Here is a 24393-nt window from a genome sequence, read left to right as displayed (position 1 = left end):
CTCAGTGCTGACAGCGTGGCATCTCATCCCTGCTGGGTTGAGCTGATCAAGGCCATCATTATTTCCTGAATCCCATCTTCTGACACTATTTCCAATGCACAGTGCAGAGATGTTAGCGGGAGTGGAGTCCCAGAGAGCGTTTTGTTGGGAAGATCTGCAGTTAAAGCAGTCTTGCCCTCCATACAGCCAAAAAGTGCCGTGGCTCAAGCTCCTGCTCATCACACACTCTTCTCCAGCACTTTCCACACAATCCCTGTCTACTGCCAATGCCAGAGACCCCCTCATCTTGCCCTTATCCCACTGCATCCCTACACCCTCCTTCGCCCTCAGCCCCCGCCATCTCCTACCCACCTCCCTGAATCCCACATAACTCCTTCCTCCACAGCCCATGTCCTGACCCATCTCCCTGGGTGCTCCGCGACCCCTTCCCCCTGACCCCATACTTACCCTCCCACCTGCTGCCTTCTCCCCATTTCTCCACTGTTCTCCCATCTTACCTGGATCCCCCACAGCTCCTTTCCCCACCACCTTTTGTTTTGACTCATCTGCCCTGGATGCCCCATACCCTTTTTCACCAGTACCACCCCCCACACCACATATTGCTCATCTCCTCTGGATCCCTTCCCCTTAACCTTCCCTAAATTTCCCCATTCTCCTTTCACTTAGCACTGCCCACTTCCCCTGGATTCTCCCCAATTTTCTTCACATCAATCTTCCCTAAATTCCACCATCCCCTTGCCCTGTTTCCCCCAATCTTCCCTAAATCCTGACAACTCCTTCCCCTGTCTTTCCTGAACATCCCTCCAATCCCCTTTCCCCTGATTTCCCCCAGCCTCCCCAGGTTCCCCTCCAATCTCCCCCGGATCCCACCCCCATCACCTCTCCCCGTTAATCCCCAGTCCTTCCTCGATTCTGCCATCTCCTTCCCCAGCTCCCCTAAATCTTCCCTGACTAATTCCCCCACCGCTTTCCCTTCCATCTTCCCTAAATCCCCCCGACCCCATTCCCCTTGGTCCTCTCTAGTCTCCCCAGCTCCCCGTCCTCCCCCACGCTCCAATCTCCTTCACCCTTGTCATACCCGTTTTCCTCTGGATCCCCCCCATCTCCTTTCCTCCCCCCTGGTCTCCTTAAACTCCCCTGGTTCCCCAGCCCCTTTCTCCGGGCCCCCCAATCTCCCCCCGATCGCCCCCCCCCCTTCGCGCCGGCCCTCCCCAACCTCCTCTGGACCCCGCCCCATCTCCTTTCTTCCCCCTGGCCCCCCTAGTTTCCCCGGACCCCCTCATCTCCTTTCCCCGGCCCCCTCATCTCCCCTGACCCCCTTCATCTCCCCCGCGGACCCTCACACTCCCCCCGCCCTCCCCTCCCTCGATGCCCCTCTCCTCACCGGTACAGCCGCTTAGTGTGCAGCACCTTGGCCTCCGGCTCGCCGCTCTCGCCGGTGGCCCCGCCGCCCTGGCTCATGGCGCCCGGCAAGGGCAAGGCCCAGCCCGTCCGGGCGCGGCCCACCGCCCCCTCAGCACCGGCCGCGCCGCCGCCGCCGCCGCCCCCGGCCCCGCTCGGCCGCCATGGCTGCGCGGCTGCCCCCTGCCCCGCGCAGTTCTCGCGAGACTTGCCGCGAGAGCGGCGAGCGGCGGGCAAACATGGCGGCGGCGGGGCCGGTCTCACCTCGCGAGAATCGCGCCTCTCGCCGCGCCAGCACTTAGTGCTGGCAATATGGCGGCTGCGCGGCGTCATCTCGCGAGAGTTCCGCCATCCCCTCCGCGCACACACGCGCCCGCCGCGCCAGCACTTAGTGCTGGCAATATGGCGGCCGCGCCGGCGTCAGTCAATGAGCTTTATTAGTCGCCCTGCGCGCTGGATGAGGGCAGCAGCGCTGGTAGCCGGGCCTGAGGGCTGCTGCGGGATCCCACTGTGGGCCTGCTGGGCCCTCCCTGTGGACCTGCTGGGCCCTCCCCGTGGCTGCCCCACGCTACGGGCCTGGCAGAGCTGTGGGGTGGGCGTCCCTCTGCCTTGGCGCCTCAGGGCCGCCTGGAGCTCGGGGGGCTCAAACAGGCGCCACCATCGCTGTGGGGGCCGTGGGCGGCCCAGCTGGACAGAAGGGTGGGAGGAATCCCTCCCTCCCCGGTCCTGGGAGTCCCTTCATGCCGCCATGTAGCATGAAAACCAGGTGCTGCTGGCTGGGGCAGGGACTCCCCATCCCTTTGGCGCTTCACCCCCTCGGCGTGGCCACGGCTCGCGCAGGAGCAGCCCAGAGATCCTGGCCTGTCCCATGGCAGACAAACACTGGGGCGTCTCCTTCACCAGGCCCCAGCCCTCCCGGCGCCCCACGAAGGGGGACGCGCTGCCTGGTGCTTGCTCCTACGTGGTGGCTGCCCCACGCCATGGAGGGGCCCGCTGAGGCCACGGGAAGGGCTCGGGGCCAGCCCAGGGCTGAGGGGCCGCCGGCGGGCTCAGCGCCGCGTCGGGCGAGGCTGCTGTGCCTGCCCCTTTCAGCCCGGCCCCACCTTAGCTGGTTAAACTGGTTTGAAGTCCAGACGGCGGCGGGGAGAGACTGTGGAAGCGTTTCGCAGGCTCCCAGCAGAGCTTCCGCTGCTGCGCGGCCCCCAGCCCTATGGCCCCCCACTTCTTCCCAAGTAAGTCTCGCAGCGAGGGGAGCCTGGTGCCAGCTTCCTCCTGTGTCCCGTGGGGCGACGAAGGAGTGGGGCTGGGAGTGGGGAGATGGAGGCGTGCGAGGCTTGTATCAGCACTAGCGTGGCCAGCAGGGACAGGGAAGGGATCTTGCCCCTGTACTCGGCACTGGGGAGGCCGCCCCTCGATGAGTGGGTTCAGTTTTGGGCCCCTCACTCCAAAAAGGCCATTGAATGACTCGAGCGTGTCCAGAGAAGGGCAACGGAGCTGGTGCAGGGTCTGGAGCACAGGTCTGATGGGGAGCGGCTGAGGGACCTGGGGGGGTTTAGTGTGGAGAAGAGGAGGCTGAGGGGAGACCTCCTGGCCCTCTGCAACTCCCTGAAAGGAGGGTGCAGAGAGGGGGGAGGAGTCTCTTGAGCCAAGGACCCAGCGGCAGGCCAAGAGGGAATGGCCTCAAGCTGCGCCAGGGCAGGGTCAGACTGGCTCTTAGGAAGGATTTCTTTGCAGAAGGGGTTGTTGGGCGTTGGAATGGGCTGCCCAGGGCAGGGGGGGAGTCCCCATCCCTGGAGGGGTTGAAGAGTCGGGTTGAGCCAGCGCTGAGGGATCTGGTGGAGTTGGGATCTGTCAGTGTTAGGTCAATGGTTGGACTGGATGATCTTCAAGGTCTTTTCCAACCTAGCCAATTCTGTGATTCTGTGAGGCGCAGGAAGCTGCTTTAGCCCCACTCCCTTGTGTGGGCCTTGGAGGAAGCCCTGTGCCGCTCTGTGCCTCAGTTTCCCCACGCCTGTGGCCAGGCCACGGGTCCTTCTGGGGGTGCAGGGACGAATGTGCCCAGAAGAGAGAGCGAGAGATTTTCATACCTGCAGCCAGCAATACCTGGGACGGGCTAAGAGACAGGGATCCCCTGCTAAGAGAGGAAAAATGTGAGATTTCTGCCTGGATTTCCTGCTCCCCCACCGCAAGTGGCGCCCAGCAGCCTCCTGTGCCCGCCCCAGATCAATCTCAGCCACAAAAGGCAGCAAATCTGGCTCATCCTGGCTTTAGTGGTCCCTAGACACGGCCTGGCCACCTCTCCCCAAGTATCTCCCCACGGATCTGGCATGGGACGGAGCCGCGGGTGGAGGCAGTTGCATCGGCGAGGCAGTGTCCAGCTGCCCCCCGTGCCAGGGCTCGTGCCCTGCGATATTTGGCCAGGTGGGGAAGCAATTCCCAGGCTGCTGCTGTTTTGCAGCCAGACCCGGGGCTCACCAGGCGCCCAGCTCTGGGCAGCGGTGCCCACAGGCGTTGGATGCGTGGTTGGATGCGTTTTCAGTCCTTGCTTTGCCTGGAAAGGCCAAGAGGAGACTGGCACTTGGTGTTTTATACGTGATATTTGATGTCCAGCCCTGTTCCTAGATGACTCTGGGAGAAAGACAAAGGCTCACTGTTGCATTTCTGGTGGATATTTCCAGGGACTGAAGTCTGAGATTCAACTGCTAACTGAACAAACCCCCAATAAGCCAAGAGCATGCCTCTCAAAGTGCACTTTGTTCATTTATTTTGACAACTCTAGTGTTTCTTTAATTATTTATAACGCTTCATACTGCACTGGAGTAGATTTTTGTAAAAATAACGAGGTTTTAGTAGTATAGCATCTACGATCAGACCTGCAGGGGAAGGAGGAGATAGGCAGTCACTCCCTGATGTGAGCAGGAAGTCAAATGTAGGTTGAAAGCAAATTCTTTGCTAAACAAAAGTTTTCAAGCACCGAAGCAGAGAAGGACAGACATGTGAGACTGAGCACTGTGAGTTAAAAGGAGACTTTTGGGGTGAGGATGAAGTCTAGAAGAGCAGCTTCCTTCAGGAAAAATCTAGATTTTTGCCCATTGGGTCTTCATCTTTGGAAGGATGTCAACGGGGAATTAAGGTCGAGAAGGAAGCTATACTAGGCAAAATGGTCTGTGTTCCAGCAAGGTGCATACATTACTGCAGTTCGGTGAGAATGTTTTACCTGAAGCATCATCCTACACAAATTTCAGGACATCAGTAAGAAACACGAGCCCTGAACCCGCTGCCGTGGGCTGGGTGCGCTGGCAGGGCGTGAGAGCACGGGGACGCTGGGCTCTGCTTTCTCCTACCAGCGGAAGGGCAGGCAGGCGATGGGGACTCCAGGGGCAGCAGCTACCAGTTCAGAATCCCAGACTCATCTGGGTTGGAAAAGCCCTCGAAGCTCCTCCAGTCCAACCATGAACCTCACCCTGACCGTTCCCAACTCCACCAGATCCCTCAGCGCTATTTGTACCTCATGTTGTAACAGCGGCTGCGTGCATGACCCCAAACCTCTCGTTTCTGCTGTATTTTATCTGTCTTCTTTCTCCTGGCACAGGGTGAAGCGGAAAGGACAGGAACCTCGTCCACTCTCGACACCCCAAAACGCAGGAGAGTTTCTTGCCAGCCCCCAGCTGCATCCCCAGCACTCTCATGGCTGCTGCTGACCCCATCCTGCCCCCTGAGGAGGTGGCTTTGCTGGAGCTGGGGAAGGTGGCCCTGCCTGCCCCCCTGGACAAGGTGCCATCAGCCCTGGATGAACACCCAGGGGACCCTGATGCCACCCTGCCATGGGACCGGTCCCAGCACAGCACCCAGGGCCAGCCAGAGCCGGCGGAGACGAAGAGGCGCTCAAGTCCTGAAGGAGGCCGTGAAGACCCTGAGGAGGCTGCTCTCACCTGCCCCCCAGCTGAGGCCAAAGATGAGGAAGCCCCCGGGCTACCCGTGATGGCGGCCCACGTCTTTGTGCCCATCGACCCACAGTGCATTGAGCGGACACCTGGCAAGCAGAAGAAACAACCTGCCCCGTGGCCCCGGGAGGAGGGCAAGGGGGGCCACGTCCCCCACAACGACAGAGCCGACTGCCTCCGCCAGAAGCAGGTCTTCCTTCCCCTCGGCCCCTCGCGCTACAGGGACCCACTGGGCTTCGAGGGGCGAGCGGCCAAGCCACCGACCGAGGGGCCACGGTGCCCGTGCGCCAGGGACTGCGGCACCCACAACCTCAAGGCCGTGGCCTCAGTGGTGGGGGCCCTGCTCCTCTGCCCCTGCCTCATCTACGGGGCCTACGCCTTCCTGCCTTTTGACGCCCCGCTGCTGCCCACCGTCAGCGCCCGCCTGGTCTACACCCTGCGCTGCGCTGCCTTTGCCACGTTCCCCATCGTTCTGGGTGAGCCGCGGGGTTGGTGTAAAAAGCCCTTTGTCCCCATCGCTGGGCTGGGTTGGTGCGTAGAGCCGGCGCTGAGCTCTTTGCAGCTCCGTTGCTCCCACCAGGAGCAGCAGACTGAGTTTTCCCACCCCGTTGCATCTCCCCCAGCCCTCGGGCCCCAGCGCAGTTTCACTCCCAGCCCCTCTCTCTGCCCCCCCAGGGATGATCGTCAGCGGCATCTCCCGCCTCTGCTCCTCCGCACTGGAGCCCTTCGGGGAGCTGCAGCGGGAGGTGGAGATCCACCGCACCTACGTCTCCCAGTCTGTCCATCTCTTCATCCTCTACTTCTTCAACATGGCTGTGCTGGCCACCTACCTCCCCCAGGAGGTCCTCAAGCTCATCCCCCTGCTCACGGGGCTTTTTGCCATCTCCCGGTAAGTGGCTTCTTTACCCTCCCTGGCCTGCGGCAGTGCCTGGGGTGCAAATGGGGTGCAAACACCACACCTTGGTGCAAACTCCGGCTCCGGTAGTGCCTCACCTGGCCAACAATAACCAGGAAAGCTGGCACAGGGGCAGGGTTGCTCCATCCCACTTCCACGCCTGGCAAACCCTTGCTGGGGTGAGAACCCCTGAGCAAAGCTGGGTGCCGGCCCCAAGGCATCGCCCTTGCTGAGCCCGCACCTCTGTGCCCTCTCCAGGTTGATTTACTGGCTGTCGTACGCCATCGGGCGCTCCTTCCGCGCCTTCGGCTTCACCATGACCTTCCTGCCCCTCCTGGCCATGCTACTCTGGAACCTTTACAGCATGTTTGTCCTGGAGCCCGAAAACCTCCTCGCTGTGGCGACGCCAAAGCCCGAGGACCGCTCCAAGGACAGCGGGGCCAAACTCCGCTACTGGGGGTGAGGGAGGCCCCGGGGAGATGGGGTGCCTGGACCCCGCGGTGCAGAGGGGTTGAGCTCTCCTCGCTGCCTTGTCTGGTGAGCCCTGAAGGTGGAGGGGTGTGGGCAGACCTGGCTGGGCCCCTGCTCCCTGCCCGGACCCGGCAAGGTTTTGCTGGGCGCCCGACAAAACCCTCTGCACTGGGAGTTTTCTGCAGGAGGGCGAACGGGGCCCGGAGCAAGACCCAGGGAGCCCCATTCCATGAGGATGGGGTGGGGTGGGATTTGACTGAGCTGCTGGAGCTGGCTTTGCCCAATAAAACCCTTCACCAAGTGGTTCTGTGGCTGGTTTGCGGAGGGTGGGTTAAATTCCCCTCGGAATCACTGCTGGTAGCTTCGCCCACAGTGTGCCAGCATCCAGCCCCAAAATGATGTTTCCAAGAGGGGAAAAAATGGTGTTTCCCCCAACTGTCCATCTCCCAGCGCTCGCCAGCCCCGCACCCTGCTCCTGGCTCCCTGCAGGGTGGGGTGGCCAGTCCCGCCCAGCTGCTCCCTCCTCCTCTTCCTCCTGCGGGAGGTTCAGCACCTGGTTCACAAAGCAGTTGGCCGGGTAGGAGAGAGGGAGCCCTGCCCCAAGGAGGGAGGCGGGAGAAGCCGGGATGGGGGAGATAGCACCAGGGTTGCTGCAGCTGGGGGCGGCCGATCCTCCCGCAGAACGGGCACCCAGGCTGCGCCCCACCTCGGAGTCCTCTGCAGACACAAAGGGACCCCCGGGAGTCCAGCCCCATGCACGTCTCATTGTCTCAGTTTTCCGATTCTCAGGCATAACCCAAAACAGTTAAAAATCCACCCAATGAAGGGGAAGCCCCTCCATCCCTAGATCTGCCGAGTGTTCAGCTTGTCCCACCTCCCATCCCTGAATGCTGTATCACGGCTGCAGCTGCCCCACCGCAGTCAGAGAATGGGAACAGGCTGGCTCTGGCAAATGCTCTTCTCAGCAGAGACGTGGCCCACGGCCTGGGCTCACGCTGAGCCCATGGCTCAGAGGCAAAACCACCCCAGAGCCCCACACGCTGCTGCAGGGCAGGAGTCACAGAATCCCAGCATCATGCGGGTTGGAAAAGCCCTCGAAGCTCCTCCAGCCCCACCATGAACCTCACCCTGACCGTTCCCAACTCCACCAGATCCCTCAGCGCTGGGTCAACCCGACTCTTCAACCCCTCCAGGGATGGGGACTCCCCCCCTGCCCTGGGCAGCCCATTCCAACGCCCAACAACCCCTTCTGCAAAGAAATCCTTCCGAAGAGCCAGTCTGACCCTGCCCTGGCGCAGCTTGAGGCCATTCCCTCTTGGCCTGCCGCTGGGTCCTTGGCTCAAGAGATTCCTCCCCCCTCTCTGCACCCTCCTTTCAGGGAGTTGCAGAGGGCCAGGAGGTCTCCCCTCAGCCTCCTCTTCTCCACACTAAACCCCCCCAGGTCCCTCAGCCGCTCCCCATCAGACCTGTGCTCCAGACCCTGCACCAGCTCCGTTGCCCTTCTCTGGACACGCTCGAGTCATTCAAGGGCCTTTTTGGAGTGAGGGGCCCAAAACTGAACCCACTCATCGAGGGGCGGCCTCCCCAGTGCCGAGCCCAGGGGTCACATCCCTTCCCTGTCCCTGCTGGCCACGCCAGTGCTGGTACAAGCCAGGATGCCATTGGCCTTCTTGGCCCCCTGGGCACACTGCTGGCTCATTATCAGTCACCCCCCCAGGTCCCTCTCTGACTGGCAATCCAGGGGCAGGGAGCCTCCGTCCTCTCAGAGGTGTTTTGACACCTTGGCTCCTGCTGAGCTTCAGCACCCTGTGAAACCCCAGAGCTGCTCTCCTCGCACTCACCCGTAGTGCAGTGTTTCCACGAGAAACTGCTCTTAGAAATCCACTTTATTTGGTCGAAGACAAGTCAGTGATGGAGAACGTGAAAACCCAGCACACCCCCAAGTGAGAGGGTACCTCTGCAAACACCCAGCAGCCACAGACCACGCTTGCCCCATGGCTTCAAGCACCTGGATAGCACCTCCGAGCCAGCCCTGCAGAGCCAACAGCCAACAGCAAGGCTGGATCAGCCCTTTATGGGCTGACAGGACATACCTGAGCTCAAGCAGCTGCTGCAAAGCAGCACTGGGTTTCCCTCTTGCACCAGCAGCCCTCACCGAGGCCAGCGCAGCAGAAAGTGCCTGTTGGGGACTGGGGAGTCTGTGAGGCCCAGCTGGGTTGAGGGGGGCTGTCCTGGGATGCCCCCGGCACAGCGAGAAGCAGCAAGGCACCCTGCACGCTGGCAGGAGCAGTAACTGGTCCCCAACCCTGTCCTGCAGCCCTGCTCCTGGGTTGGAGGCACCCGAAGAACCCTGGAGCGCTCCGGAAGGGCCCAGCCCCGGCTGCTGCAGACACACAACAGTGGTTTTACCCCTTGGGAGGAGGAGGATCATCCCGCGGGTCAAGGTGACCCTGACCAACTCCTGCTAGTCACTTCCCTTGGCTGGACGGACCAGGAAAAAACAGGAAGAAGTGAAATCAGATGCAGGATCTGGGCAGTGGGACGGAGCAGGACAGAGCGATATGCGACGTGGGCAACTGCTGCAAATGTTGCCCTGGTCCCCTCCAAGGCTGGACTGCAGGGACAGAGGGAGGACAGAGAAGAGATTGCAGACACTGGAGCCCCTGCAGCAGCCGCGGTCGTTTCCTGGCGACAAGAAGGATCCTGGGGGTCTCTCCAGAGAGTGTCCCACTCAGTTGATGGGCTCGTACTCAGAGTAGCGTTTCCTCTGGGCCAAGAGAACCAGGCAGCTGCCCACCAGCAGCATCCCCATGGGGGTCCCCAGTGCCACCGCCATGATGGAGATGACGAGGGGGGAGAAGGTGTCCTTAGGGGGCTGCCCGAAGCCCAGCAGCGCTGACCTGCGGGAGGGGAGGAGATAAATCAGCCGTGGGGTGGGGATCAGCCGTGTCCCAGGGGGGGAATATCCAGGGCTTTCTACCCTGACAGGGCCAGATCAGGATTTCTTGGCAGGAGAGGGGGAGGAGTGAGGGAGAGCATCAGTAAACTGCAAAACCCCTGGCTACAGGATTATAAGAAAACACACACTTTTGAAAGGAGATAAAACCGATAAACCCTGTAACCTCGCATTTCCCCCCAGTTCTTAGCTGGGAGAGCAGCATCTCACGCACAACGGACCCCACTCACCAGCTAAGGTAGCGCTTCTCCTGGTAAACCTTTCCATCCTCTCCCCCAAAAGAGATATTGATGGCGCTGACGGTGTAGGTGCTGCCTACCCCCTCCCCAAAGTAGGCACGGACAATGCTGGACACGGGTAGGGTCCAGTTGGCTGCCTGCAGGCCACGAGAGCGGCACTGGATGTTGTCCTCGCGCCTGGGGGTCTGGGAGCCGTAGGCTGTCGCCTTCCACTGCAGGAAGCTGAGCGTGGAGCTGCCGTTCTGGGACTCGGCTACCAGGGAGAGCATCTGGTGGAGGGAGAGCAACGGCGGTGAGGTGAGGGCAGGAGATGACAGATTCCCAGAATCCTCTCAGCTGGAAAAGCCCTTGAAGCTCCTCCAGTCCAACCATGAACCTCACCCTGACCGTTCCCAACTCCACCAGATCCCTCAGCGCTGGCTCAACCCGACTCTTCAACCCCTCCAGGGATGGGGACTCCCCCCCTGCCCTGGGCAGCCCATTCCAACGCCCAACAGCCCCTTCTGCAAAGAAATCCTTCCTAAGAGCCAGTCTGACCCTGCCCTGGCGCAGCTTGAGGCCATTCCCTCTTGGCCTGCCGCTGGGTCCTTGGCTCAAAAGACTCCTCCCCCCTCTCTGCACCCTCCTTTCAGGGAGTTGCAGAGGGCCAGGAGGTCTCCCCTCAGCCTCCTCTTCTCCACACTAAACCCCCCCAGGTCCCTCAGCCGCTCCCCATCAGACCTGTGCTCCAGACCCTGCACCAGCTCCGTTGCCCTTCTCTGGACACGCTCGAGTCATTCAATGGCCTTTTTGGAGTGAGGGGCCCAAAACTGAACCCACTCATCGAGGGGCGGCCTCCCCAGTGCCGAGCCCAGGGCTCACATCCCTTCCCTGTTCCTGCTGGCCACGCCAGTGCTGGTACAAGCCAGGATGCCATTGGCCTTCTTGGCCCCCTGGGCACACTGCTGGCTCATTACCAATCCCCCCCAGGTCCCTCTCTGACTGGCAGCTCTCCAGCCACTCCTCCCCAGGCCTGGAGCGCTGCTGGGGGTTGTTGTGGCCCAAGTGCAGATGGTCTTCATGGCCACAGTGGGGAGCCACAGGTTGTCCGGGCTGCCCCACGTCACCCCCACCCTCGTTCCCACAGCAGGGGATGTCCCCACGCCCAGTGCTCACCCCACGCTCACCTCGAAGATGGTGGGAGTGTACTCGTCATCGATGGAGCGCGCCGAGCGCAGCTTCTGCGCCACCCCCGTCTCCTCCACCGTGGCCACCTCCAGCACAAATCGGGAGCTGTTGCCCCGCGGAGCCACCCCGGCCAGGACAAACTCCACTTTAGAGCTGTTTGCTGTGTGCAGGAGGCTGGGCAGGGGCCTGTCACGGCCACTGGCCTCGTAGGCTGTCACCTGCAGGGGACACAGGTCAGAGGGACACCACAGTCACCCCACGGGACACCAAGGAGCAACGTTCCCTCCCCAGAAGGTGCTTTGGACGTGATATTCACCGTGTTCTCCTGCAGCATCCCAGCCCCTCTCTGCCCCCGTGGCCTTACCCGAAACGCCAGGCTGCCGTTGGAGAAGCTGCCGCTGGGGTCGGCGGCCGGGATGCCCGTGAACTCGGCCATCAGGGCTGTGTGGTTCAGGGTGTGATTGACACTGTCCCAGGAAAAGTCAGACAGGTCGTACGTGGGGTAGAAGAGTTCCTCCAGCGTTTGGGCCTCGCTGTACTCAAACACCTAGGGAGAAGGAAGGGGAGAGGGGCTGGGAGCCACTAGCAGGTGCTGTGGACACCACCGCTTCGTGCTACGGTCCACGGGCTGCCACTGCCACCAGAAAACCGACAGAAAACAAACAGAAAACAAACGTCTCAAGGCACCATCACAGCTCAAGCCGGAGATAACCAGGGTAGAACACACAAGGGGCTGTTTTGCTGCAGCTGAGACCGACCTGCTCTGCCCCAAGCAACACCCTGCGCCCCTTCCGCCATGGGGCAGCTCTCCTGGGGCAGGGCCACCTTCCTCAGGGGTACCTTGGTGAAGACCACCGCAGTGGAGTAGATGATGCTGCTGGGAGGGTCGATCCAGATGGCACCCGCTGGAGCGGGCGAGAGCAGCTGGGTCCAGTTGATGCCCAGGGAGCTGGTCCTGCTCTCCGTAGCCACCAGCAGCACCGTGGGGGCCCCGATACTGCTCCAGATGTAGTGCAGGGTGTCACTGGGCCCCACCGCCCGCACGTGGAGCAGGTTGACAGAGGAGTTGTTCCAGCCAGGGTTGTACTGCATCGACACCTGCAGAATCCCAGAATCCCAGAATCATGAGGGTTGGAAAAGCCCTTGAAGCTCCTCCAGCCCCACCATGAACCTCACCCTGACCGTTCCCAACTCCACCAGATCCCTCAGCGCTGGCTCAACCCGACTCTTCAACCCCTCCAGGGATGGGGACTCCCCCCCTGCCCTGGGCAGCCCATTCCAACGCCCAACAACCCCTTCTGCAAAGAAATCCTTCCGAAGAGCCAGTCTGACCCTGCCCTGGCGCAGCTTGAGGCCATTCCCTCTTGGCCTGCCGCTGGGTCCTTGGCTCAGGAGACTCCTCCCCCCTCTCTGCACCCTCCTTTCAGGGAGTTGCAGAGGGCCAGGAGGTCTCCCCTCAGCCTCCTCTTCTCCACACTAAACCCCCCCAGGTCCCTCAGCCGCTCCCCATCACACCTGTGCTCCAGACCCTGCACCAGCTCCGTTGCCCTTCTCTGGACACGCTCGAGTCATTCAATGGCCTTTTTGGAGTGAGGGGCCCAAAACTGAACCCACTCATCGAGGGGCGGCCTCCCCAGTGCCGAGCCCAGGGGTCACATCCCTTCCCTGTCCCTGCTGGCCACGCCAGTGCTGGTACAAGCCAGGATGCCATTGGCCTTCTTGGCCCCCTGGGCACTCTGCTGGCTCCTGTTGAGCCGGCTGGCAATCAAGCCCCCAGCGGAAGGTCTCAGCGGGGCTCGGTCCCACCCAGCGAGGGGTAATTCCGGACACGCAGCTCCCTGGTCAGACGAGGGACATGAGCTGCCTCGGCCTCACCGTGAGGTTTTGCGGGCGACAAGTCCTGCCCCGGCCCGGGTGTTGCTAAACACGCTGGGTCAGCATTTCCCGCCCCGCTTTCCGGCAGTGAAACCACTTCCCTGCCCACAGCCACGGGGCCCCCAGCGCCCCCGGGGACACGAGGGACGGAGGTGGGTGGCACCGGGACGCGGCGGGGTGGGGGCAGCAGGCCCGGGGTTGGCAGCGCAGGGTCCCCACTGACGCGCAGGACTGAGACAGGGGCAGGTCCCCTCCAGCTCCAGCCTGAGCCCCGCGGCCGGGAGACCCGAGGCAGCCCCTCTCCTCCCCGCCCCCCTCCCCGTGGGCCACGCATCACCGCGATCGGGCGGGCTCAGCCCCGCGGGGGCACGGAGCGCGGTTACGCGCGGGCCGAGCTCCCCCGCAGAGGCTGGAGGCCGCGGCGGCCGCCCCGAGAGCCGCCCCCCCCGCCCCGGCCCCCCCCCGCTCACCTGGCGGCCGCCCGCAGCCCCGCCCCGCCCCGCCGCCGCCGCCAGCAGCGCGCTCAGCAGCACCGTGCGCGCCGCCATGTTGCGATCCCCCCGCTCACGTGACCGCGCGGAGACCTCCGCCCCCCCCCGCCTTAAAGGGGCCGCGCGGAACCCTCTTAAAGGAGCCGCCGCCCTTCAGAAGAGATTTTTTGGGGTGGAGAGATCGTGTCAGCGGCCGCGAGGGGCGTCCCCAGGCCCGCCGCCCTGCCCTGCGCAGAGGCAGGGAGGTATTTCCATCCCCCTCCTCCCCTCCGTCCACGCACAGACAGGCTGAAATGACGTGGTTTATTTTGAGGCAAACAGTTAAGGAGAAGTTACAGTCCCACCACTTAAATTAGTATCTCCACCCAAAGCAGGGGCTCTCACATGACACATCCGCCCTTCCCCCACTTCTGGGGGGTGGGTTATTTTTTCCCCCATCCCTCCCACAGACATTAGACAAACTTTCCCCCCCAGCTCAGCCTCAGCCCCGGGTCGCTCCCTCCAGCTCTTCTCGCCTGGTTCCTCCATCAGCGACGTGTCCCCTCTCACTCCTGGGCTGCCTCCGGTGCCGCGGGCTGCTTGCTTTGATCATCCCCCTTCTTTTTGTGCCCCGAAACAATGTCATCGATGCGGAGGAGGAGAACTGCAGTCTAGGGAGAAACCCCACACCCAGATCTAGTCAAGAGCTCATCACAAAGAAGAAAAAAAAAAAATATCCAATCTGCTCAGCTTTCACACCAAAGCAGCATCGGCCTTGGAGGAAATGATTCTCTCCCGTGGAAAGGACACGGTGCCCGGCCCAGGCAGGGGGGAGCAGGCTCGGGCACCTGGCGGGGAGGCCCCGTGGAAAAGGGGACATTTATTTTTACAATTATTTTTACAATTATTATTTTACAATTATTTTTAGCTGACAAAAGGACAAAACATCCCTTTGACCAACCACCTCTGATCTAACACCAGCGAGCAAACGCCCCAAAGGGGGTCTCTGAGCAGGGGGAGGGCAGCTTACGCGAGGCCGCTGGGACCTTCCAGAGGGCAGAAGCTCCCAGGGCCACTAATTAGTCTCCAGCACATTGCTGGGGCTGAATTTCTCAGCCCATCCTTGAGAGACTAGTCTGAACAGTTTGTAGAAAAAGGTGGGATGGAACACAACAAATTTTAGCCACAGAATCAAAAATCAGCCCCTCTAAAAGCCCGAGTACGGGCTCCCACGGGTGCTGCATCCCTTGGCATCGGCGAGCCAAGACCCCAGCCCGCACCCCGCTGGGTTGGTGGTGCTACACAGGCTCTTTTGTCCCCCCCCACCCCCCGCCTTCTCCTCACCTCTACGGCCGTTTTGTAGGTCTGCAGTTTGACTGCTAAAGGCTCCCAGATCCCCAGGTCCTTCATATCAACTAAGGCTCCGGTCTCACCGTTCACTCCCCACGTCTGGCTGCCTTCTTGAGTGTGTTTTGCCTGTAAACAGAATGACAAGTCACTACCAACAGAGTAAAAATTCACAGCAAATTCACCTTCTGGAAACTCAAACTGACCACAGGCTCAGGAAAACAGTAAATCACAGAATCCCAGAATCATCCAGGTTGGAAAGGACCTTGAAGCTCCTCCAGCCCAACCGTTAACCCAGCACTGACAGATCCCAACTCCACCAGATCCCTCAGCGCTGGCTCAACCCGACTCTTCAACCCCTCCAGGGATGGGGACTCCCCCCCTGCCCTGGGCAGCCCATTCCAACGCCCAACAACCCCTTCTGCAAAGAAATCCTTCCTAAGAGCCAGTCTGACCCTGCCCTGGCGCAGCTTGAGGCCATTCCCTCTTGGCCTGCCGCTGGGTCCTTGGCTCCAGAGACTCCTCCCCCCTCTCTGCACCCTCCTTTCAGGGAGTTGCAGAGGGCCAGGAGGTCTCCCCTCAGCCTCCTCTTCTCCACACTAAACCCCCCCAGGTCCCTCAGCCGCTCCCCATCAGACCTGTGCTCCAGACCCTGCACCAGCTCCGTTGCCCTTCTCTGGACACGCTCGAGTCATTCAATGGCCTTTTTGGAGTGAGGGGCCCAAAATCATCATGAGAATTTTCGGGTTTGAAGTTTATACAGCATGTTGCTGAGCACCACTCAAAAAACTTAATTATATCATAAGTTAAAACTTGGGAGATATTCTGTCCTGCACCATTCAAATTTGAACTCAAAAGATTCTGATTTTGTTCAGCCTCAGGGTTTTGTTGTTTTGTTTTTAAACTCTGGTACCTCAAACGAGCTATTTAATTCCATTTTCATGCTTTCAAATTTGGCACAAAACCGCAGTAAAAGTGTCTGCAGCCCAGCTAACGCAGAAGCAGCGACAGTCTTTACATCGCCCTCAACGGCTCGGTTACCTCAACACAGGTTTCTTTTAATGTAAAGCTCTTAATTACTAAAAAGCTGCTCCCAGAAGGGCGCTGAGTGGTGGGACGTGGCAGGAAAGGGCCGAATCTCTTCCGAGGAGCCCCCGCCACGTGCCTTACCCTGAGCGAGGTCAGCACACGGATGGTACTAGCGCCGCAGTTCTGGATCAAGGTCCGGGGAATGACTTCCAGAGCCTGGGCGACCGCACGGTAGGGCCACTGCTCCACCCCCGTCATGCCTTTGGATTTCTCCGTCAGCGCGTGGGAAACAGCCATTTCGGTTGCTCCCCCGCCCGGCACCAGCTGCGGGTCGATAAGGACGTTGCGACACACCTGCATGGCGTCCTGGAGGTTGCGCTCCACCTCCTGAAATGGGCACAAAAGTAGAGATTTAGGGATCGCGGGGATCTGTGGCACACCCCAGTCGGCGGGGCTGGCTCCTGCAGCACGCGGGTTTTGCCTCGCTGTACAGTTCAGCCCATGGGATGGGAATTCTTTGTCGCTCCAGATCTCAGAGGAAACCCACTCTTGCTTCATTTGCCCCCAAAAGCGGCTCACAAGGAAGCGATGACTTACTGACACCACGAAGGTGACAGGACAGGAGGGGGAAGCAGAACGTGTAATAACTTACTGCTAGGATTTCCTTGCTGGCTCCACGCAGAATGATAGTGCAAGCCTTGGGGTCTTTGCAATCAGTGATGAAGGCAAAATACTCATCTCCTATTTTTTTAACTTCAAAGAGCCTGGCTCCAGTTCCCACATCCTCCTCCCGCAGCTCATCTGTGCGACTCACGATGCGAGCTCCGCAGGCCCTAGAACCCCAACAACAGTCAGGTTAGATGCTCACAAATAAAAACTGGGGGGAAAGGGCGAGACAGGAATAAAAACTCTAAATAAAAGCTAGGGGGAAAGGATGAGACAGGAATAAAAACTCAAAAACTGGGGAGAAAGGGTGAGACAAGAAAGAAAACTCAAAAACTGGGGAGAAAGGGTGAGACAGGAATGAAAACTCAAATAAAAACTGGGGAGAAAGGGTGAGACAGGAATGAAAACTCAAATAAAAACTGGGGAGAAAGGGTGAGACAAGAAAGAAAACTCAAAAACTGGGGAGAAAGGGTGAGACAAGAAAGAAAACTCAAAAACTGGGGAGAAAGGGTGAGACAGGAATGAAAACTCAAATAAAAACTGGGGAGAAAGGGTGAGACAAGAAAGAAAACTCAAAAACTGGGGAGAAAGGGCGAGACAGGAATGAAAAATCAAATAAAAACTGCGGGGAAAGGGTGAGACAAGAATGAAAACTCCAAGCCACAGACAGCAAGAACAGGCTGCAGCGGGGAGCCAGCGTTTACCTGGCGATCCTGTTGTTGTCTGTCTTCCTCACCCTGCGGATCGCGGTGATGTTGGCTCTCATCAGGTAGTGCTGGGCCAGATCTGAAATCAGGTTTGTGCAGTTTTATTGATGAATCAGTGCTATGAAAACAAACTCAATGTGTCTTTAAAGTAAAAAGGGTTATGGCAAGAAAAAACTAAATGTAGCTTCTTAAACCAAGCTGCAAGGCAAAGTTACAGAGCAGCTTCCCAGTTTGCTGGACTCATCCTCACTTATACTTTGGTATCGTTTCCAAATGCTGGAAAAGCAAAATATTATTGTAAGTGTCCATGTTCACAAGGAAATCTCAACTTCAATGCCTCCAATGTAGACCTGTTCGCTAGAAAGCTAAAAAACAAAACAAAACCAGGGTCGTGTTCAAAATCAGGTTTGTGGGGTTTTTTTGTATGGCTGGTTTTGGGTTTGGGGTTTTTATTTTTTTTTGAAGTTACTGAACGGTGCATTTAACACAGCACGAACCTTATTAAGCTGAATTCAACACTAAGAAGGATCAACGTGTTATTACCAGAAATTCCTTTTTCTGTGATGACCAGATCTGGCTTGACTCTCATCAGATCCTCACAAATCTGCTGAATGTACTCTTCCTCCATCTGCAGGATGCGGGCAAAGTCTTCCTCCCGCGTTATTTCAATATCAGTCTGCGCAGAAAGAGGTGGAAATATCTCACTTTATTCCTCCCAACCCTTCACCGAGTTACACACAGAACCCCTGGCTTGAGTGATCTGAACTCCTCCGACATTGCCTGGGCAAGAGGTTAAGGAGAACTACACAGTGAAAAATACTGACCAAATAAACGGTGACACTGTGTCAGTTGAACATTAATGTTCATTAAAGCACAGAAACATGTCTGACTCTTGACCATCGCTTACATACCCCCATCACTGTAGCTGCTTCAGTGAGTAAAAGCACTGTAGCCTCAGTTACATTTTTCTACTTTTTTCTCCAGGGTACTGACCCTGCAGCAGAATTAGCCCACATGGGAAAAAGGTCTCTGAAAGGCAGAACACGAAGAGCCTTTTGCCATTCAGGCTTTTATCCACCTATCTGGGTTTTTTCACTTTACTAATCTTAAATCAAACACTCTGGACATCTCTAACAGGACTTGCTTTACCTGGCTCTCTCCTTTCTTGTACTCTAACGAGCAATCCAGAAGGACAATGCGTGGATTCTTAATAAGGCGACGCATCCTGGGGTGAGTTACATCTTTATTCACCATGATTCCACGCAAAACACACGAGTCTTCACTAAAACCACCTGGAATCTGACAGACACAAGAAAGGGGCAAAATGAGGCAAGTCAGTCTGGTCGATGAAAACCTGTGTATCTGCTCCTGAAACTATCCATCCCATGTACTGATAAAGGAAAACTCTCTCAAGTAATCATGATGCATCCAGTTAATTTTAAGATGCATCTAATTTTAAGAGCACGCTGACTTACGTTACAGAATCACAGAATCATCCAGGTTGGAAGGGAACTTGAAGATCCTCCAGTCCAACCGTTAACCCAGCACTGACAGATCCCAACTCCACCAGATCCCTCAGCACTGGGTCAACCCGACTCTTCAACCCCTCCAGGGATGGGGACTCCCCCCCTGCCCTGGGCAGCCCATTCCAACGCCCAACAACCCCTTCTGCAAAGAAATCCTTCCTAAGAGCCAGTCTGACCCTGCCCTGGCGCAGCTTGAGGCCATTCCCTCTTGGCCTGCCGCTGGGTCCTTGGCTCAAGAGACTCCTCCCCCCTCTCTGCACCCTCCTTTCAGGGAGTTGCAGAGGGCCAGGAGGTCTCCCCTCAGCCTCCTCTTCTCCACACTAAACCCCCCCAGGTCCCTCAGCCGCTCCCCATCAGACCTGTGCTCCAGACCCTGCACCAGCTCCGTTGCCCTTCTCTGGACACGCTCGAGTCATTCAATGGCCTTTTTGGAGTGAGGGGCCCAAAACTGAACCCACTCATCGAGGGGCGGCCTCCCCAGTGCCGAGCCCAGGGCTCACATCCCTCCCCTGTCCCTGCTGGCCACGCTAGTGCTGGTACAAGCCAGGATGCCATTGGCCTTCTTGGCCCCCTGGGCACACTGCTGGCTCATTACCAATCCCCCCCAGGTCCCTCTCTGACTGGCAGCTCTCCAGCCACTCCTCCCCAGGCCTGTAGCCCTGCTGGGGGTTGTTGTGGCCCAAGGGCAGCACCCGGCATTTGGCCTTAGTGAAGCTCATACAGTTGGCCTCAGCCCATCGCTCTAGCCTGGCCAGGTCTCTCTGCAGAGCTACGGAAGAACTTGAGAAACTGCTCACATCCTACTGCCTGGCACCATGTGTTTGGAAGATGGAAATCAAAACAACTTAAACAATCTTTTTGACAAATATTCTCAGAGTGTTGAAATAACTGTCCCTGGTTTCACTGCAAACCAGCAAGTCTGAGAGCACCGACTGAAGTATCTTTAAGTGTTATGTCTGCGGACTGCAGATCAGTAGCAGAAAATTCTTCCCACTGCATCCTAAGAACAGCTTGTTCAGAATGAGAAAGGGGCACGTAGATAAGAAATGGCTCGGGACACACTCACCTTTTCTACTTTTGCATATTTTTTAATATCAATTTCCTTTCTGCCATTTTCTTCAAACTCCACAGTCTTAACAGCATCAAGAGCAATGCTACAGGCCAAGTCAGACCAGCGGTTTATTGCCTTGGTATTTATAGCACTCTTTATGATTTTAAGCATCATCTCTTTGTTGTTCACGTCCACTGAAGTGCTGACAGAAAGGAAAAACCAAACAGTAAACTGAGTATTACTCCAAGCTACAATCTATTCATAATCCCATTGAGTCTCTCTCCAATTACCTTAAATTGTATTTCACTAACATGATTCCCTGGAGAATCATCTTTAAGCAAGACAGAAACCCCACATCCCTTCTAACTCCCAACAGCCCATACTTACCCAATTTTCTTTAGAATACTGATCATGTCATCCAGAGCCTTACGATAAGCCCCAATGATCACAGTCGGGTGCATCTGCTGTTCAAGGAAGTGTTCAGCAACAGAGAGCATCTCTCCAGCTAAAAAAAAAAAAAACCAACCCCAAGACATCAAAATTCCCCAGGTAAGTTGTTATAACAATCAAGTCAAGACAGCAGAACAGCGTACCAGATAAAAAGTATCTGCTCTCCATACAGAGGGCTCTACTGTTATCTACACCTTTCTTTGTACTTAATTGAGCTTATCTCAGGGAAAAACCACAATTTTCCAGTGGTGTTCTTTCCTTAGGTGATCACCTAAGGGTCTAATGAACCAAGCAGTCTCTTCCGTGGTAAAAAAACCCCCAAACATCAGTTGTAGGGTTGGTAAATAACAAATATCTGTCTCATTAAGGCACGTTTACTGGGCTCTGGTGAGCAAAAAGAGCAAACTTCAGCCATAACCCTTTACAAAAAGCACGTCTTATTCACTCTCCTTACCAAGGATAATTACAGATGTGGTCCCGTCTCCAACTTCTTCATCCTGCGTACGGCTGATCTCTATCATTGATTTTGCAGCTGGATGCTGGACTTGAATCTGTACAGGAGCAAGGGGTATGTTTTTGTTCCACGGTACTAAAGTTGAAACTTCTTGCATCGCTCAGCGGAACAAATACGACACCTTTTAAACCATCAAAGGCATTCTGCCCTACTACAGCAAAGATTTTTCTTTCTGAGACCAAAAATAAGCCCTTGTATTTCACAATATTGTGTCTCCCACGGTTTTTCAGGCATTATCATTTTTGTGATGTTGTTTTAACAGCACTTGCACCAAAAAGCCAACAACGATTTCTTGGTCTAATTACCTGGCATTGTAAAAGCAAGCATCTACTCACAAGGTTTTGATGCAAGTGATTATGGCTACAATTACCATAGAATTGACGTCCATTTTGTAAAACCTCCATGAAAATTCACCACCCTGGGATCAAACCTGCTTTTCTGAGGAGGAAGAGCACTTGCTGGAAATATTTAATTCCTCCCCAGCAAGTCTCAGTACTGCTGTTTAATACTTGCTGGCTCTCAAGACAGAAGACAGAATAGTGGCAGCTACGTAACCGTATCCTGGAAGATTCCAGCTCACATGTTAAGCATGACAATCCTTAAGGAGAAACTTACTTCTCTAAGAATAGCATTGCCATCGTTGGTCATCACAATCCCACCCATGGGGTCCAAAAGCATCTGCAACCAGAAGAGAAACGATATTTGCACCGACCTATAGCACGTGTAGTGTTTCTAGCCAGGATGCAGAGAGGTATTTCAGCAAAAGTTCTCACCTTCATCATAGCTCTTGGTCCTAAACACGTTCGGATAATGTCAGCAATAGTCTAGGACGAACAAAAGAAATGAGGCAATAAAGGAGGGCGTGGAAAAGTCTAAAAAAAACCCACAGTCTACATGACACAAGCAGCCAGTGCAAAATTTAAGTGACCCAATGATCCTGCGCTTGCTTAGATGCAGCAGAATTGTGTGGGAGTGAGAACACGGGGGTTATAAGGGCACTGGCGCCACAGTAAATTATTATCTAAATCAGATGTTAGAAATTACACACTTACAAATTTTGCAGAGAAAGAGGTTTTGGTGGGTTAAACCCCTCCACGTTCAGTTACATTGCACCTATTATTATAACACTGAAAATTCATTTTCTATGCTGCTTTACTCTGGATTCACATAGACTACAGAAAACATGCTTCAGAGCCAGTTTTCCCTCTCAAATATAGCACATACACTAAAAAAAGATAACACACAGTAAATACCACACACACACAGAAAAAGAATCCAAATAGCCTGACATAAGAATATGGTACCTTAGCAGCAGTGATGTTTCCAGTCTGGACTTTTCTTCCAGACTCACGTTTCATATTCTGACCTAAAGCACACAGGAAAAAAAAAAAATATTAAAGTATAAATAAACTTTAATCTGCTCTTACCAAGAACTCCAAGACTGAAACAGTGATACTGACAGTGCAAAGATACCCTCTCAGTCACACACACTTGATACGCGATCAGTTCTAAATTAAGAGTTTACAGTATACCACAGCCACTGTAAGAAAACGTATTCGTAGAGAAGTGTCAGTGAAAACAACATTCCTTATTATAACAGAATTCCTGATTAGCATCACAATTCAACTGAGACAAAACTTTCCAACCCTAAAATACAACCTATTCCCCCAAGAAAAACCAAACAGCAGTGAATCACTAGGATCTGCAAGATCCCACGCAGCCTAGGAACTGCTGCAGTTTCCAGTCAAAAAGAAGTTACAGATGCTCACGTCAAGTACAACACAGGTTTAAAATTAAGTTTTATACACTAGTGTTGCTCGGCCTGTGGTAGATTAGGGTGAGCAGCCACAGGCTGACAACTGTATTTGGGGAGTAACTGTCAAAAGGGTCTGCCCTGAAGAATCTCTAGTTTTGGTGCTGCTTTTCTGTTACTACAAGCCTAGGCTGGATGAGCACAGATTTACTTCAGGAGTGGATCTTTGTGCTAATAGATTTATAAGACAGAAGAAAAGGAAGCAACGGTAAAAGCAGCACCAAGAAGAAGGTAAGGAGGCCTATTGCAAAGCCTTTCTCTTGGGCTGCCGGTGAGCGGAGCAGATGGAGAGTGAGAATGAGAAAGCCAAGCAGAAATAAACCCCCATGGACAGCCTCGTGTTGGAGGGTGAATCACGCAGTGTGAGGGGCTCAAAGGGCCAGCACAAAGCAACGTGAGGAAAAACACGCGAGGAGAAATAAGAGCTGAGAGGAGTCAAGATCCGCCAGGAAAGGCGGAATGAGGAGCGGGGGCTGCGATGCCCTGAGACCTCCCGCGCAGGGAGTAAAGCGGGGCCACGGGTGGAGCGGCGGCTGGGGGGGGGCGGGGCACGGCCCCTCAGGACCGGGCAGTGGAGAGTCTGCGGGGAGTGAGAAGGGACAGCGAGGGGGGAGCTCAGGGCGTGCCGGAGCCCAGCGGAACCCCCCGGGGGAGCGTCTGTGAGGGAGCGCCCGGCCGCGAGGGGGAACCCAACATGGCGGCGGGGAACGCGAGAAGGGAAAGGGGCGCCCTGCCCTCAGCCCCCCAGCCCCGGGGCGCGGCCCGGGCGGCGGCGGCACTCACTGAGCACGAGGACGGGGCGCGGGCCCATCATCGCGGCGGCTCGAGCGCGGCGGCGGGCGCGGAACCTTCTGGAGACAGCGACCGCGAGGCAGCCGCGCCGAGAACTGCCGCTTCACCGGGCCGCGACCCTCCTGCCCCGCCTCCCGCCCGCATCGACCAATCCCGCCCAGCGCCGCCGGCCCGGCGTCCAATAAGGAGGCGGCGCTCCCCCCCCCTCCCCTCCCCGCCCCTCCCAGCATGGTCGGTTGAGAAGTGACGCCCCAGCGCATGGGGCCGTGCAGCGCTGGGCGGTGCCGCGCGGTACTGCGCATGCGTGGAATCCCGGCGCCGAGAGCCGCCGGAGGGGGGATCGCTGCACTGACGCAAAGGGGGGGGAGGAGCCACCATCGGGCGGCCGCAGGGGGGACATTCTCCTGCTGCGCCCCCCACTGCACCTGGAAGTCCCCGGCTGCGGGATGTGAGGCTGCACAGGCCGGCTGGGAGGCGGATCGGGGCCTCTGAGAGCCCGTGTGGGAGGGAAGTCCTGAGCGCCCACCCCCTTTCCCGGCAGTGCTGTGGTCTCGCCCGCCGCGCGGTGCATCATGGGAGAGGCGCGCTGCCGCGAGGCACGCTGGGAGCGGTAGTTTCTGAGGCCGCGGCCGCCCGTCGCGGCCTTCCCCGGCCGCGGCCCCTTCGGCGTCTCGTGGTGCGACCTGAGACCCTCCCAGTGCCGCGGAGGCTCTAGCGTCCCCTCGGAGCTGAGGTCCTCGCCCTGCAGCCGGGAGGCGTCCCCACAGCACCATTTCTATCACGATGCACTGTGGGTCCGGCCCCTCCAGTCGTTCAGTGCTAATTGCAAGAGGGCACAAAGCCGCTGTCGCTTGGCCTTTCACAGCCTGTGTGCCTAGAAAAGTTTCCAGCTTGTCTGATTCCGTTTCCCACAGCATTCAACTGGTGAAACTGGCTGCTCATGGCTTGGATGGGCACACCCTTCGCTGGGTAAAAAACTGGCTGATGGCCAGGCCCAAAGAGTTGTGGGAAACGGAGTTAAATCTGGTTGGCGGCCGGTCACGAGTGGTGTCCCCCAGGGCTCTGTTTTGGGGCCACTCC

The 24393-nt window shown here is 57.2% G+C and overlaps 4 protein-coding genes across 5 annotated transcripts in view; 1 reads left to right on the top strand and 3 right to left on the bottom strand.

The window, feature by feature from the left end:
* The window catches only part of SMG5 (SMG5 nonsense mediated mRNA decay factor), a 32948-nt gene extending 31376 nt beyond the window's left edge, over positions 1 to 1572 (bottom strand). For both annotated transcript variants that reach the window (XM_074853409.1, XM_074853410.1), the window contains exon 1: positions 1385 to 1572. In XM_074853409.1, the coding sequence (XP_074709510.1) occupies positions 1385 to 1461 (77 nt within the window). In that variant the 5' untranslated portion in view covers positions 1462 to 1572. The remainder of the gene's footprint in view (positions 1 to 1384) is intronic.
* Positions 1573 to 2501: 929 nt separating this feature from the next.
* TMEM79 (transmembrane protein 79) lies at positions 2502 to 6847 on the top strand. The gene is made up of 4 exons (XM_074853215.1): positions 2502 to 2633; positions 4994 to 5821; positions 6021 to 6234; positions 6499 to 6847. The coding sequence occupies exons 2-4, from the start codon at positions 5089 to 5091 to the stop codon at positions 6701 to 6703; spliced, it is 1152 nt and encodes a 383-aa protein (XP_074709316.1). The 5' UTR covers positions 2502 to 2633; positions 4994 to 5088; the 3' UTR covers positions 6704 to 6847.
* Positions 6848 to 8579: 1732 nt separating this feature from the next.
* GLMP (glycosylated lysosomal membrane protein) lies at positions 8580 to 13511 on the bottom strand. The gene is made up of 6 exons (XM_074853181.1): positions 13419 to 13511; positions 11914 to 12171; positions 11438 to 11620; positions 11073 to 11291; positions 9898 to 10175; positions 8580 to 9611 (listed from the first exon to the last, which is right to left on the bottom strand). Exons 1-6 carry the CDS (start codon positions 13494 to 13496, stop codon positions 9443 to 9445), a joined length of 1185 nt encoding a protein of 394 aa, XP_074709282.1. The 5' UTR covers positions 13497 to 13511; the 3' UTR covers positions 8580 to 9442.
* A 217-nt stretch (positions 13512 to 13728) lies between these two features.
* CCT3 (chaperonin containing TCP1 subunit 3) lies at positions 13729 to 23440 on the bottom strand. The gene is made up of 14 exons (XM_074853180.1): positions 23305 to 23440; positions 22013 to 22074; positions 21482 to 21532; positions 21324 to 21386; positions 20649 to 20745; positions 20132 to 20249; positions 19760 to 19946; positions 18317 to 18466; positions 17711 to 17843; positions 17165 to 17246; positions 16447 to 16627; positions 15936 to 16181; positions 14763 to 14894; positions 13729 to 14089 (listed from the first exon to the last, which is right to left on the bottom strand). Exons 1-14 carry the CDS (start codon positions 23333 to 23335, stop codon positions 13985 to 13987), a joined length of 1638 nt encoding a protein of 545 aa, XP_074709281.1. The 5' UTR covers positions 23336 to 23440; the 3' UTR covers positions 13729 to 13984.
* Between the last annotated feature and the right edge of the window lie 953 nt (positions 23441 to 24393).

Source organism: Strix uralensis, chromosome 32, assembly GCF_047716275.1.
Source record: "Strix uralensis isolate ZFMK-TIS-50842 chromosome 32, bStrUra1, whole genome shotgun sequence".
Lineage (NCBI taxonomy): Eukaryota > Metazoa > Chordata > Aves > Strigiformes > Strigidae > Strix > Strix uralensis.
The sequence above is the reverse complement of the archived record's forward strand: the minus strand, read 5'-3'. Positions and strand labels throughout refer to the sequence as shown.